This window comes from Lactuca serriola, chromosome 6, assembly GCF_051521515.1.
Source record: "Lactuca serriola cultivar US96UC23 chromosome 6, Lser_US96UC23_V15, whole genome shotgun sequence".
NCBI lineage: Eukaryota > Viridiplantae > Streptophyta > Magnoliopsida > Asterales > Asteraceae > Lactuca > Lactuca serriola.
In genome coordinates this window covers 123,426,653-123,443,629 of record NC_136413.1, presented here as the reverse complement: position 1 = coordinate 123,443,629, position 16,977 = coordinate 123,426,653, and the positions used below count along the sequence as shown (strand labels likewise).

Genomic DNA, 16,977 nt, shown 5'->3' with positions numbered 1-16,977 from the left:
AATCTGACTTCGTATAAAGAAGTTATGGTTCTTTAAAGTTCTACGATTGAACGAAAACGGCTACACATGTCATAAAAAGTGAATTTTAGATAGACCACATATTACCCTAAGTAATCTAAAGTAAATTCGTATTAATCGTAAAAGTGAGAGCGCGCATATAGAAAATGCCTAAATCTGACTTCATATGAGGAAGTTATTAATTTTCAAAGTTTCAGCGCAACTATGTTAACACATAAATCAAAATTAAGACCAGTTAATTTTTAGCCGAAGCAAACTAAACGAGAGTCGAAGATATCGTTAATCGGAATTTGTCGATATAAAGACAGTTGAGAATGGATGTCGTATGCGAGAGTCATGATTTTTATACGGACTTTAATAGTCTAATCATGTTAAAAATATTACTTTAAAAGTAAAATGAGAATTAGATAATGAAATCTAAACGAAAGTTTTAGATGTCTTTGATAGCTATGCATGGATATAAAGAATGCTAAAAATGGATTTGGTATGAAGAAGATATAAAATTTTAAAGTCTCCTGGAATGCGTACACGCAAAAAGGCGCGCTGCGTAAGCAGAAGCTGCCACATCGCTCCATTGCTTACCAAACACATGTCACTAGGATAACGGTCGACCAAAGACAGGGTGCGACCCACACCTGGTCTGGGCACGACGCGCTTCCTTGATATTTTGACTATGAATAGACCAACAAACCTCATTTGTTCCCCACACCATTTCATGCCTCTCTCTCTCTCTCACTCTTTCTCTCTCTCTCTCTCTCTCTCTCCACCCTCTAGATTTTCTTTAGTTTGTATGTTTTTAATGAAGACCTGAGGTCTCGAGGAGCCCACCAATTGGTAGCTATCAAGCCGAAATTCTGCCAGTATAATTCCAGACTTTTTTCAAAAAGTATCTGTAACTTAAGCTACACTCAATATTATTTTTAGAGTAACTTATATTTATATCCATACTGGTTTTTATGAATTTCTAAATAAGATTTATTAGTGATTCCAAATCATTATACTAATAGATCTCCTTATAGGAGTAATGTCTAAGCTGAATTTTTGAGGTGTTTAAAATAGGATTTCCAAACAGTATTCTTTGTATACCAAACAGACCCTACCTCCGATATGATCCCACCGTGTTATTCCTTACTTAATAGATCTTGATGTAGACATTGAGACTATTGAGGAATCTAGACTATCCTTATTATAGTCACAGGAAATATGAAAAATGGACTAAGACTTAGTGTAGTATACATCTAGGTCTTTTGAAAGGATAAAGTGTTAAGGAGAAGCGCTGTCCTAACCTCTAATCAACTACTTTTATCAGTTGAGTGCATATTTAATTTCATCTTATATATAGATAAGAAGTATTTAGATAATTAAATGCTATACATGCTTATGTGCAAAAATGTTATGTGTTATATGAAATAATATAAGATAATTTTTATAACATGTATGTATATTTACATCTATAAGTATATTGGGTAGTAATGGGTAACGAGGGATGAATAAAATAATGAGGGAGATGGACGATGAGATATGAAAACAATCCTTGAATTACTAGTACTACTATACTAAGAGATGTAGTCATCTAACATAGTATAATTGACGACCACTGGACTATTGATGATAGTCCTGTGACACACTGTCAGGTTTATAACCCTTAAGCGATGGATTATGTGTCCATTTGATGCACTCCACTTTCTATTGACATGTATTGTAGAGAAATCCCTAAAACAATACTATCATCAATGATGATTTTGATGATCCTTAGGAATGAATATAAAAGAAAACGTATTGATATGTATTGCATAGAAATCCCTGAAACAGTATCAACAATGATTTTGATGATCCTTAAGATAGATCCTTAAGAATAAAAATAGAAGAAAATGGGGAATAGGTAACCGAGTTAATTGTATGATAATTAAACATATGTACTCACAAAGTTTCCCAATCCGACTCGCTCAGTTTCTTTATATCACATGTATCAATACGAATGTATTTGATGTTTGGATCTGATGAGAGATTAAATGAAATGTAGGCCAATAGATATTGTAAGGTCAGTAATGATTACATTTATGTTTATATTTCTTGTATTAGTTATGACATCCCAAGTTTTAAGAAGCAATACATTTCTTCGGAAATACTTTTTATGGGACAAATTCCTCTATATAAAGAATACTTTGTTTTTATATATATAGAAAGGTTTTTTTAATCGTGACAATTGGGCATGTCACACTATCAATAAATATTGAATACTGAAGTATTGGTTTGTTTATTTAACAAAAATAGTCGTACCATCATAGTAAATAGTTGAGAAGGGTACATCTGTCAAAAGATAGAAAAGTAAAAATTACTACTTTTCTATTAAATTCTGCATTTTGCCAAGGTTTATATAGAAGAAAACTAATGCAAAACCATTTTCTGACATCATTTTTTAAAAAAAATATGAAAGTTATCTATGTTCTCCATATTTATAAAAAGGTTAATTAAGTAAACTTTCACATATCCACCACCCTCTCCATTTTGTTAAAATTACCACTTTCATAAAAAAAGTCAAAATGACCAAAATACCCCTACCTTAAACCTAAAAAACACTAATTAGGTGAGTACTGATTTCATGAGCTTTCATTCAACCCCTTGATACTAGAAAGTATGATTCATTTAGCCCTTGATTTTGAATATTAACTTAGAAAAAAGGTCAACGAAATGTATGTAGCTATTTTGTACCGTGGTTTTGTGAAAATTTGTATACATGTGATGGCTAAAAGGACAAATGTCCATAGAATGAAGAACTTTTATGGGAGGCATTTCAATTCTTACATGGGCTACATAAGATTTAGGAGGCCATGTGTACCTCCTCATTTCTGTTTCCCCTATTAATGCGGGTTAGCTTCTCATATTTCACTTCAACAAATAGCAACCTACTTTCATTCATTTGTTCTTTTTTTTTTAAATAAATTTCTTCATATTACAACAATGTATCAATTATAGCATTTGCTTATTTTTTTTATAATTAGCCTAATTTTTATTTTTTTTTTACTATTTTGTTTTCTTCTAGATGGTTATTTTTTTTATGCTAATAGTTTTTTTTATAATGTAGTTGTCTTAAAATTAGTATTTCATCATATTTCAGGTCTTTTGTTTGAAGGTGAAACAAACATCAATAGACAAGGAATGATAAAGAAAAATTTGGTAATGTCAATCAAATGGAACAACTACCCTGACACCAGGATCAAAGATGAAATTTTAGTTTGAGAACATAATAATAGGACAAGCTATACCTTCTAATTTTATTACACACATTGATAATCATGTTGAAAATTCTAGAAAACTTGCTTTCAAAAAATATCCGACCTTTACATTGCATGAGTATTTTTACTTGTTTATTTAATGTTTAATATATTAAGTTATTTAAAATTATAAATATTTATTATGTATTTTGTAGTTTCTGTTAACAGTTAAAGTCATAATCATGTGTTTGGCTTATATTGTATTATATTTTAGAAGTTATGTTTTTTTATTTATTAAATTTAACATTATTTAGGAAAAAACCATTAACAAAATTCATCATCATCTTCTTCTCCTTCTCTTCTTATTGTGATCTGACATCATCCGTTTGATTGAGATTCCGCACCATCAAACGAATCTGATTGATACACGGGCATATTTGGGGACTTACAGTTGGTATCAGAGCTTGGTTTGTATCACTCATTTTGTCAGATCTGGAGCCGATTTGATCTTATTTTGGAAAGATTCTTGCATTTTTGGATAGATCTCGAAAAATTAAGGGGGGTTTGTTCTTCGCGTTTTTCGTAAAAACGAGTTTTTGATCGAGTTCTGGTGTAAAAAGGGTAAAAAAAACGTTGTTTTTCGTCAAGAACAACGATTTCTGGAAAGTTTACGGTCTTTGAAGGGTTTACGGGCTAGAGTTTACGGCCGGAAACAGGTCGCCAGAGTTTGCGGCCTCGACTCGGTGGTCGGGGCTCGGTGATCGGCTTGAAGGACGGCTCGGCTCAGCAGCGTTTCCGATTGGCTTGGTGTTTGGCTCTCCTAGCACGCGCGTGTAACCTTCGCAGAAGCAGCAATTCCTCAAAAAAATTTGCGTCTGGCAAGGATCGAACCCGGGTCTATTTGATCCTCCTTCCCTCCGCCTGACCAGTTGATCTAGCAAGGAACATGTTCCAATACTCCGCGACTTAATTCAAAAGGATTCATTGCTGCAACCAAGTTTCACATTATTTACACTTTCTGCCCAAAAAAATCAATTTCTTTTTATTTTTAAGCTCCATTTTCAACCAAAAATTTTAATTTTTAATTTTTGACTTTTTACTTAAAATTTTGACTTTGACTTTTAAAGTTTGACCTTTGACTTTCTCGTTTGACTTTTAAATTTTCAAATTTAGTTTTTCGGTTTGACTTTTAAATTTGACTTTTAAGGTTGACTTTTGAGGTTTATAGTCAAAGGGCATTTTTTAAATTTAAGTTTGACTTTTTAAGTTCTAGTTGTGCTTTTAATAGTTTTTTGAAGTTTACGAGGGAATTGAAGACATGAAAGAGAGTCGTCAAGAGATGTTAAGACAAAACTTCAACATGTTCGATTATATCCCCGGGGAAACCCTCGAAACTCAGTTGCAGCGATTTACTACACTCACTACTGAAATGAATATAGCTGGGATCTTCTTGTCCAAATCTGAGATAAACAAAAAGCTATTGAATTCACTTCCGAAATCGTGGGATATGAACGTGGCTGTCATCAAGAAGACAAAAGATCTCAATCGTCATAGTCTAGCTGATATAATTGAAGAAATTGACGCATTGAAGTGTGGAAAAACAATGAGTTCCACAAACCTCCCGGTCAATGAAGTTTCACGTTCTAAATCATGTGAAGTTTCATGTACGCTATCTAGTGAAGATACAATTAAATTTCTTCGGGAACAAATTGATTTATTAAAAATGGAAGTTGAGGACCTGAGATATGAATGATATCAACTCAGGAAAGGACAGAAACCCCTGAAGGCTGGATTAGAAACAAAAATAAAGGATTTTAGAAGAATTCAGGCAGAGTACAGTGAGAAATGTGAATTGTACAATTATGTTAAAAGGCAAAATGATGCGCTGACTGCCGAGCTTGATACATTGAAGAAAAGATTTGATTCTGCAAATTTTGCTTTTCAAAAATTTTATGGATCAAGCGAGGTAGTTGCCAACATGATCGATCATTGCATGGATTTCAAACGAAATCAGTCAAAGGGTTTAGGATACGATAATGTACCTCCTCCTTTTAATCATACATATCTGTATCAACATTTGTCTAAAGAGGAGATTGCTAACGAACCATTCATGGTTTATGGCAAACCATCTGGTTTTGTGTCAGGAGGATTTATTAATGTTGAAAATACTAATGTTTCTACTTCATGTGCAGGTAAAGTAGCATAAGATGAGAACAAGGAGAGCACTACTGAACAAACCAACATCTCCTTGAACTCTGAATCTGTTGCTTTGAACTTAGTTGTTTTTGATCAACCTGCTGTTGAGAAGTACAGGACAACAATTCCAATGAAACAGAGTGCCTCTTGCAATTGTGCATGTAGGAAAAATCAGAGACAAGGCGAGGATACGCCACCAGGGGCAGGAAGAAACAACTTCACAGTGAAGGAAAAGACATGTTTTCACTGTGGAACACCTGGACACATTGCCCGAAATTGTCCAAATCGTGCATACGTTCCTTACTACGCATAAGGCTGGCAGAACGCGCCAAGAGGGAGATACTTCAAAAGAAACCCCTCGAGATCACGATCAGACATTGACGACTGGAATGCCAAGAAGGCCAAGAATTCAATTCCCAAGGCCAAGAATCAAACTCCAAAGGACAAGAATCCGAATCCCAAGGGCAAGAAGGGAATGTCGACCAAGAAGTCCAATCCAAGAGATGCTCCCGTGAAGCCAAAATCAAAGTCATCTCAACGGCCGACATTAAGTTCCAAAGCAAGTACTGAGCTAACCAACAGATCGAAAAAGAAATGGGTTAAACCCAACTATAAATGGGTTCCGAAGGCTCAATCTCCCAAATCAACTAACGATTCTAATATTTCTTCATCTTCTGTTTGTGATAAACAGGATATGTCATGGGAGAGAGTATCGTGCAAGGATGACAAAGGTCGACCCAGTTTTAAAATGGACTGGGTTCCAAAGACCAACTAATCCCGCTCTGTGTCGGAGCAGCTATGGAGGCATATCATCAGACTTCGGTTTGTTGGTAGTGGCTGTTCCAAGCACATGATAGAAGGCATCTCTCAACTGTACAACAATCAGAACATTGTTTGGGAGAATGTGTCCTTTTGCGGGAAAGGAAGAAAGGAAGAGATCACAAACGAGGTTAGTGCTTAATGACATGAAGAATTTTCAGATCTGTTCTGAGTTTACACGTGCTATTCTCAGACCTTCTGGATGCAAATTCAATCGGTGACTTATGGTTTGAGTTTTCTTCTCTATACTCCTAAGTTTTTCTTAAGCCGATTCACTTTAAAGACTAATTTTTGTTTTAGGATAGTTTAAATTTGCGCAATTACTTTTGTTTCTATCCTATGCACAAATTTAGGGGGAGAAATAAAAACAAAACAAAAATTAGAAAATTTTCAAAAAAAAAAACATTAGAAAATCAGAAAATCAAAAATATGTTGGTTATGAAGTGTGCTTGAGGGAGATTTTTTGGGAAGTGATATTATCTATTGATGACAGGCAATCTAAGTCTGCGTAACGTACCCGAAGTTGAAGGGTCTATGCTCTGGTTTGATGCGTCGGTAGACATGAAAGATTCTAAATGGACATGACTAGGCAGAGTTGAACTTAGGAAATTTGTAGACTTGAAAAATCTTGACCTAGTTAGATACGTTTAGCCTGACAATACGACGCTTGGATAGGTTGAGCAGAGAGATATAGATGGGAATCCACTCGTCATATTAAATGAACCCGTACTTGGAACCGTGGTTTAACTTTTCCTCGATGTGCGGATTCTGTCCTTAATTCCAGTATTGATGGGGTGACTGGTAAATTCCAATAAATTAGGTCTGTAGAAAATCGTTTTATTTCTTTCTGTCTGTTAGTCATATGTTGTCTCCTTTGCATGACTTCCAATCCGACCTGGTGCACAACATATGCAACTCTATTTCTCTTCAAGTTATATATATGAAATTCCTCTTATCTGTTAGCCATATGCTGTCTCTTTTGCATGACTTCCAATCCGACCTGGTACACAACATATGCAACTCTATTTCTCTGTATGTTATATATATGAAATTCCTCTTATCTGTTAGCCATATGCTGTCTCCATTGCGTGACTTCCAATCTGACCTGGTACACAGCATATGCAACCTTCTACTTCTCAACCCTTCTGAAACAATAAGTTATAGTAATCTGAATCTATCCTCTCTCCGAATGATTGTCTGCTCACCTGGTGTAAGGAGTACTTTGGAAGTTCTTGATTACTGGGGCATACCAGGAAGCGGAAAACACGTTCTAGTACAACTAAAATTGAACACATACAAATTGTCTATAGATCTCGCTGCTCAATTTAGGTGGACAACAATATCCCTGGTCATCATCAGTTGAATGGTCCTTAAGATATAGTATCTAGGAACTTAGGATCAGATATAATATCTAGGAACTTGAGTTCACCTTGTCTTGTGACAAATAGTATGTCCTAAATTTGTCACAATTTTTCGTGTTTAAGTGGACAACAATACCGGCGATCGACCAGACAAAGACGTGAAGATAGAAGGTACTAACAAGTGGAGTAAGGTTGTCTAAAAACTTTGATCCCAAATCATTCTTAAAGTTAGATATCATTTTTATTTTTGTTAAATTTGTTCATAGTTTCTTCTAATTTAAATAATAGGGGAAAATTTTAAAAAAATTAAAAAAAAACCTAACAAAAATCAGAAAATAAAAAAATGTTATTTATGTTTTATTTCTTGTCCAAGAAAATCAAAAATCAAAATAAAAATATTTTTATTTCTGTGCTAAGTTTTCTTTTAGTTTTGTTTTGTCTTGAAAAGTGATTTCAGGTATAGATAAGACTCATGACGTTTGTGTCGAAGATTTCTGAGCCAAGGCTTCATCTGTGAGCATCGAAGAATTCGCATTCGAAGGAGCAAGAAATGAAGATTATTCTTTCGACATTCAATCTTTCAACCCCAGAAGCAACGTGAAGCTGAAATTGAAGAATATGTGACAGATTGCATTGAAGCCTTCTCAATCAGTCTGCTGCTATCTTAAACCTGCTGAGTGATCTAGAAGTTTAGTTCTCTCTGATGTTCTCTCTGAAGATTCTCAAACTGAAAGCACTATCTTTCAAGAATCAGTATGTCAAGCCTCCTCACCCAACGTGTGTTCAATGCCAAATTCTGAAGAAATGCCCAACTGCTCAAGATGAAGTCAATTATTGAATATTGTAGTGGTGATGATTATGATGGCATGTGCGAAATATGATAGAGCTAGTGAATCATCATGTAAAATCAAGAACACAAGGAGTAAATAAATCTTTGTAAGCTCTTATTAGATCTAGAAAGAATATACAAATGGGTTTGTACAAAGTTTCTCTCTCTAGTCTAACACTCCAAATGGATTCACTTACATAATGGGAGTCACTCACTTCCTATTTATAGGAAAGACTCAACCCATTTACACATACAAGAAGGTAAGCCTAAAACACTACATCCAAGAGTGACTTTGCACCCTAACATTCTCCCCCTCAAAGTTAGGATTGGATGTCCCAGCTTCAATCTCCAATGAGCTAGTGCAATCAAGACCAAACTCCCCCTCGAAGTAACACCGGTCTTCAAATCCGCAAATGAATATTCGACAAACCCGAGAAACTTCGAATACCCATTATTCTCCCCTTTTTTATAATAAAAAAAATGATTATAAAACCCACTAAGGATGAGAAGCGCTCGAGGAATAGTCTTCACGATACTCCCCCTTGATGTGTACCAAAAATGAATCACCAAAAATCTTGCACGGAAAAACAATCACGAAAAAGCCACAAAAAATTTCCAATTTATGAAATTTTTTGACTTTTTGGGTGAAAGTTGCAAGATTTTTAAAAATCCGGGTAGAAATTGTCACTTTCTGAAACTTGTAGGGACCCGTTGCGCCAAAAACAGTCAAATATGCGAAACTCTAGCCCATTTGCGAACCCGGGCATAAAGCGTAAATTCGCACAAACTGCAGGGACCAGAAATGAAAATTCTGCAATTTCTCAGCTTTTATTACCCATTTGCGAAGTTGGATCAATTTTGCCATGTTTTTGAAATTTTAGGGACTAATTTCGAAACTTGTGTATTTTCTTCCCCAATTCATTAACCAGTGAAATACTTCGCATCGTCAAATTCTTCGCACGTCACTGAAACATGGATGCGAATGAACAAATTTCGCATACTGAAACATGGATGCGATCCATGGATGAGAAGACTTCGCATCTCTAACCCAATTAACCAAATGCAAACATTCTTGACCTTATATGCGAACAGATTTTGACTCCAAAATTGAACAAAGCACATTCTCAGATGCGAACCCGATTTTGATACACTCATATGTGAATTCAGTTTGACCATCAACCACAAAATTGTTATTATTCGCATTTCATTCACAATCCAAGGTTCGTTCATCAACACAAACTTTCAATTCTAAACCCAATCAACATCATAGAAGCAAAGCCTTCGCATCTTTAACCCCAATCCATACAACCTCATATGCGAAATTGATATTGAGACCCAAATGCGAATGGACAAATCAATCTGCTCGTTCATTACTTCAATCGGCATCAAACGAACTCGCACAAATCAATCTTGCGAACTCGCACAACAAACTAAATCATCGACACTTCGTTCTTTGGTTTTAGACCTCATTAATCAACCCAAGAACTCCAAAATCAAACTCAGACTCCAAGTTTTCGCTTTTCAAAAATCAAGTTTTCGTTCTTTTATCAACTTGTTCCAGTCGACTAACAATTGAGTATCGATACTCAAGTATCGACCATCGACATTCAAAATCGAAATCTAAAATCAACGATTCTTGTTTTAAACCCAATCAATAAAAGCATCGACTCCAACATACCCTTCGTTTTTCATCAGCATCAATCATCGAACATCACACAACAGATTTCAGCCATTCGAATTCCAAATCTCGTTGAAGAAGCAAACATGGACAACTCACAGTGTTCGTCATCAAGAAGAAAATTCCAACCAATTTCGAATTTAAACCCAAATTAAACTCAGTTTCGACATCCACAGCCTCAAAACAACTTGTATCTATCAATTTCATCCTTAAATTCAACGATTCATCAATTGAAAATCGAGTTTGATTTTTCTTTTCAAAGTTTGACTTTTTTAAGTCAAAGATCAAAAACACAAAATCGACCATTCTATCAACAAATTTCAGATCAAAACTTGTTCAATCAACTGTTCTTCACCTCCTTCAAGTGTTCTTAGTCAAAATTTTTAAAATCAAAGACTCAATTTTCGATTTCAAAGTTACGACTTGAACAAAATCGATTTCATCATATAATAAATCATATGAAATCGATTTATAAATTCAAATTAACAATCAACAACAAATGATTGTTAGAAACGATGGGATGAAATCAGATTTCATATAACAATCGATGAACAAATGAGGAACTGATGAAAGAAATATAAAGCATATGCGTACAACAGAAGGCGAACAAGACTGAATTAGAGTTAAACGGATTTAAATCAATCTTGGGCTCAATAATGAAATCGAGATGTGTATTGGATTTGATACAATGGGCTTACAAATCGGATGAACAGTAAATCGTTTAAACAAAATGAATTTGTTGAAATTGATTGGGCACGCGATGAACAGTGAAAGAAAAAAAATTGAGAATAAGATTTTGATTTTGAATTGATCTAAACAAAGATAATTGGATCAATCAAATGGGTTGAAACGGATTCGATCCAATGAGACAAATTGATCAAAAACGAAAAACGGAAAGTACGAATCGAAATCAAGGATGTTTTGTAATCCATTTGAGAATTTGAGATACCTTTTTCACGAATCGAGATCCATTTTCAACGAATGAATCAAATTTGGAAGATCTTGGTTCTTTTGTCGGAATGAGAAAATCTCCAAATCGAACATTGTACCACCCACCATGCGAGATGTACAACTCGTTCTTCGTGTTCTTCAACGATCCAAGAATATCTTCAAAAGAACCACCAACACTTTTGGGTTTTGACTTCAAAGTCAATGCAACACTTGGAGATTGTTTCTTTGGAACCCAAATTTGTTTAAAGGATTTCGGCTTCACAACATTTGACGATTTTTGTGAGTAAACCCGCTTGTTTTTGCGATTGATCTTCTTCTTCTTCTTCTTCTTTTTCTTTCTCATCTTTTTGCATCTTGAAGACTTGACTCCATGAACAAACCCACTTTCCACAACATGAACATTTTGAGTTTGAATCAAATCTTTTGGAGTTTGATACTTGTGATTTTCTTGGATCACCGGCTTCCGATAAGGAATCATTTGTTTAAACGAATCACAAGAACACAAAATATCATCGGTTTGAACTCCAATCGAGCAAAAAACTTTTTCATCATGAAAATCAACTTGAACTCCTTTTTCTTGAACATCAAGAACATCACATTGAACTCCATTGTCAAGAACTTCAACAACCTTAAGAGCACGAAGATCATTTGGGTCTTCAATAAAAGAAACATATTTCTTATTGAACAAATCTCTTTCTTCTCCCTCCTTTTGATTTCTACTACGAACTAATATGGAAAAGACAATTTTATTTAACCATGCAATCTTACAAATTGGTTGAAATACCAAGCTTCCATTATCATCGTTCAAACCTCCATAAGAAACCATATTACCCCATGAAATCAATTTGCTTAACACCAACCCATAAAATTGATCTTCATTGACTTTGTATTTCACATCTTTAACGATCAAAATCCAAATCATACGGAAAACCCACCATGATCACAAAAACTTGAAGAATTCTAGAGAGAGAAAGTGATTTTGAATGGGTTTTCTAGAGAGAGAAAGTAAAAATCACTTGAATTCTAGTGAAGAAAATTGAATTATGAATAGAATCAAAGATGAATTCGATTTCGAGAATCCAAAAACTCTCTAAAACACGAAGATCCAAGATCATAAAATGAATTACTAAATCAAAATAGCCATCAATGATCAATTCTTGATCAAATCAAGAACACCCGTTCTGATTCCAATTGTAGTGGTGTTGATTATGATGGCTTTGGCGGAATTAGAAAGATCTAGTGAATCATCATGTAAAATCAAGAACACAAGGAGTAAATAAATCTTTGTAAGCTCTTATTAGATCTAGAAAGAATATACAAATGAGTTTGTACAAAGTTTCTCTCTCTAGTCTAACACTCCAAATGGATTCACATACATAATGGGTGTCACTCACTTTCTATTTATAGGAAAGACTCAACCCATTTACACATACAAGAAGGTAAGCCTAAAATACTACATCCAAGAGTGACTTTGCACCCTAACGTGAATATTCATCATGTTCATCTTGAAGCTATAAAGAATTGGAAGATTAAAGCTGAAGCCAAGTTTCCAAAGAGATTAACAAGAAAAGCCATCTACTTCTTAGGGGGAGCTTGTTGGGTCATTTAAGAAAAGAAAAGAAAGCTATAAACCAAGGGGGAGATTATTGGGTCAATATTATGGTTTATACTTTGCTTTTCTAGGAAATTGTATTTTATGTAATATCTTATATGTGTTTACGACCAGGGAGGTGTTTACGGCCCATGTTTCCCGTGTATATATATATATATATATATATATATATATATATATATATATATATATATATATATATATATAGGGGTGAGGGGTGTGACGAAAATGAGTGATGAACACTAGAGGAGCTTAAGTGTGTGCATTTGAAAGTGTTTTAGAGAGAGAAAAGAGAGTATGTGTTAGTGTGTGTGGATCTTGTATCCGGATCCTCATTCATGTCAATACATACAAGATTCATCATCATCTTCTTCTCCTTCTCTTCTTATTGTGATCTGACATCATCTGTTTGATTGAGATCCCGCACCATCAAACGGATCTGATTGATACACATACATATTTGGGGACTTACAGACAACTTGGTAACACTCCATTTAACTAATGTTGGGTTGGTTTAAAATTATCAATCCATTTAATAAAATGTTTGAGATTATTTTGAAATATTTAAACTAATTAATAAATAAGTTGAACAGGAACTCAACCTAGAATTAATTAAACTTAGATTGATCTATTGCCAACTCTACTTATATTAATAACAAATGTTGTTGGAAGGTAAAAAAAAGTTACGCTCTATACTTAAAAAATATATTTTAGTATAAATGATGTTTTTTGATTTTTTTAATATGAAAAGTTTTTAGAGATATAACTAATCTTAATGGATGAGAATGTAGTACTCTAAATAATTTTCCGTTACTTTTTTTTATGGACCGGAGATAGCTTGATCCGTGCACTGGATTTGCTCCCCAAATGGTTAGTTTGTCAAAGACGAATACCCAAAACATGTGACGTTTACTCAAAGGCTTAAGAAAGAAGCAAAAGTATAGACCTCGTATATCTCTTAGCAAAATATTATTATTAATGGGTGAAAACAAATCTTAAATATTCTAAAAAAAGATAGCCGATTTATGTAACTCATTGCGAGATATATGAACAACGTCCCGCCAATTCATTTTAATTGTGTATAAAAGTCGTTTTCGTACATAGATAGAAAAATCCATTTAGCGTATTAATCCTTGAAAGCCCATTTTCAAAAGAAGTACATTTCCGTACTTTTAATACCTTAAACCCTTCCATACTTATTCAAGTATTCAACAATCTTATTTTGCCTTTTAGCAATGGCTTCTTCTATTCTCAAAACCTCATCAACCATAATTTGCACAACACTCGCCATTTCAACATCGATTCTAATCTTCATCATTGTTTTCTCATTTTCGAACCATCCTAAATGCCTACAGACTGACATCATTCACATGACAACACATCAATCCTCATTGCCATCTTATCACACAACAAACATTTCCAACCTTGTTTTTGCAATTTTGGGGTCTACAAATGCATGGCACTATCGAAAATCCTACATTGAGTCATGGTGGCGTCCAAACATCACACGTGGCTACCTCTACCTCGACACAGCTCCCACAGATGATCTCTTGCCATGGTCGCATTCCTCCCCTCCTTTTCGTATTTCTGATGATAATACAAAGTTATTGGAGGAAACAAAACATGTTTCACCATTCATGGTGCGAATGGTGCATGCGTTGATTGAGGTTTTTAGGGAAGAGAGGGAAGGGGTACGATGGTATATCATGGGAGATGACGACTCGATCTTTTTTGTTGACAATTTGGTGGATGAATTGTCAAAATATGATCATACAAAGTACATATACATTGGTGATAACTCGGAGAGTATATCATCAAATCAAATATTTTCATATGACATGGGATTTGGTGGAGCCGGAGTCATATTGAGTTATCCATTGGCGGAAATGGTGCAAAAAAATCTTGAAGATTGTCTTGGAAGGTACCCGTATTTGAGGTTTGCCGATCAAACATTGATGACTTGTATTAATGACTTCGGAGTTTCACTAACTATTCATCGAGGCCTTCATCAGGTATTACTCATCAAACATCGGTTTAAATAAAAAAGGGTATACAATTTTACAAAACAGGTTTAAGTACTAATGTCTAAATTTTGTTAAGTGATCGTGATTAATTTTTAAGACAAACAGATTACTATTGGTTAAAAGTTTGGACAATTTTACAAAATAGTAACCAACTTTCATTAATTGTTGTTTCATATAGGGCAATGAAATTTTTATTTGGAGTTTTGAACACTCAACTTTCAATTTTATTTCGTTATTGTGAAACGTTTTGGACAATGTCATGTATAATAACCAAAAGAAACATCACTAACAATACTAATATCACAACAATACACTTATACGTATTCAAGTCCATATCATCTAAACATTGGTCGTTTTATCAATTATTACTTGATTTTGATTGAAAAATATAACTAAAAGTTTATTACCACCACTTTGAATAAAATTTTCATGACAGTAAGACTTTTTTGTTCATGTTTCAAAAATTCATTTTGAATATATGTAATAAAGAAATATATAACGGTCACATGTCTTATTGAAATATAGATACATACCTTTTATTCATCTACGGGGTCTCTACCCAAAATACTTATTGTTTTGATTGCTTAATTACACAACTAATATTAGTAACCAAAATTGTCTCAACTTTTTTCCATGATTAACTGCTTTCCTTGCTAAAAACCTGAAAATATCATAACAATGGAACAAAAATGAAAAGTGAGTGCTTAAATCCGTTTAAAATACTTGAATTAACAATTAAGAAACTAGTTTACTATTTAATTTTTCATTTATAATTTTTTTTTTTTGTAGATGGATCTACATGGGGATGTATCTGGATTTTTATCTTCACATCCACAAACTCCATTGCTTTCTCTCCATCATTTAGACCACCTTGACCCGATCTTTCAATCTATGGACCGTTTTGAATCTGCAAAACACCTCATGAAAGCTGCAGACATTGACCAATCTCGTTTGGTGCAACAAACTATATGTTATGATAGACGATTAACATGGTCTTTTTCATGTTCATGGGGATATTCGGTTCAGATTTATGAGAAAGTCATTCCTCGTAGCATCCTAAAGTTCCCGTTTGAGACATTCAAGCCATGGTTCTTGGACTCTCAGCCACCTATATTCATCTTCAACACAAGACCAGTAGTCACAAACGATCCATGTGCAACTCCTCATGTGTTTACATTTGAATCCATAAAAACTATCAATGAAAGTGAAGTTCAAACAAATTATGTGCGCATGGCTTCACGTGGGTTGCCGACTTGTGAGTTAGCTGGAAACCATTCTGCAGACTTGATCTCTAGAATTGAAGTTGTGTCACCGATTAAAAAACCCAAGCAGGCGAGTTTTAATATTAGTTTACATTGCTTTTTTTTTTTTTTTTTTTTTTTTTTTTTACTTTAGGGTTTATTTCATTGTGTTGATTGATTATCGAATTTTGTTTCATTTGATGTAGAATGGAAAAACCGAATGCTGTGACGTGGTCGAGAGCAATGTCATGGAGGTCACCAAGATAAAGTTACGAGATTGCTTGGATAATGAGTTAATTGCTTGAGATACGTAGAATATATATATTGGTAGGTTTAGTCGCGTTCTATTGTTGGAAGTTTATCAATGGCTACTTCTTCCATATATATATATATATATATATATTTGAGCAATTAAAAGTTCTCCATTTTATATGTATTTCTTTGCTTGTTTGATGAAATTAATAGGCCAAGTTAGAGATGTGGAAAATGGAGTTGGCGATGGTCATGGATTTTTAGCAATAGCGACCTTCTAAATATAGTGATTTTAGAGATTCAAAATTATTTAAGACTCCAATGAAAAAAATATAAATTTTAAGTATAGATTAAGAGAAATTAAACATCCTTCTATTTTTTGTTGCTACCAATCATTTTAATAATTTAAATGATGACATGTGTCATATTAGTATCCTAAAATATTATTAAATTTCATTAAATGAACATCAAATGTTACACATGTCACCATTTAATTAGATAAGATGATATTTAGAAACAAAAGACAATATAATATTTAACTAGTTGTAAAACTCATATGTTATACGGGTTATATAAAACAAAAAACTAAAATATGAAAGGTTAAATAAAAATTTGTTTATATTTGAAATTTAAATTTAAAATGAAACATATTAAATACTATATGAATAGTAATATTATAATTTATTGGGTATTTTTAATTAAGGAAATTATTAATTGAGGTGTAAATATGATGTGTTAATTAAGAAAAGATTAAAAAAAAATAAGAAAATGACAAATAGAA

General features: G+C 33.7%; 1 protein-coding gene across 1 annotated transcript; it reads left to right on the top strand.

The window, feature by feature from the left end:
- The first annotated feature begins 13,914 nt into the window (after positions 1 to 13,914).
- On the top strand, positions 13,915 to 16,249 carry LOC145060109 (uncharacterized). The gene is made up of 3 exons (XM_079007833.1): positions 13,915 to 14,691; positions 15,493 to 16,035; positions 16,151 to 16,249. Exons 1-3 carry the CDS (start codon positions 13,915 to 13,917, stop codon positions 16,247 to 16,249), a joined length of 1,419 nt encoding a protein of 472 aa, XP_078863959.1.
- The last annotated feature ends 728 nt before the right edge of the window (positions 16,250 to 16,977 follow it).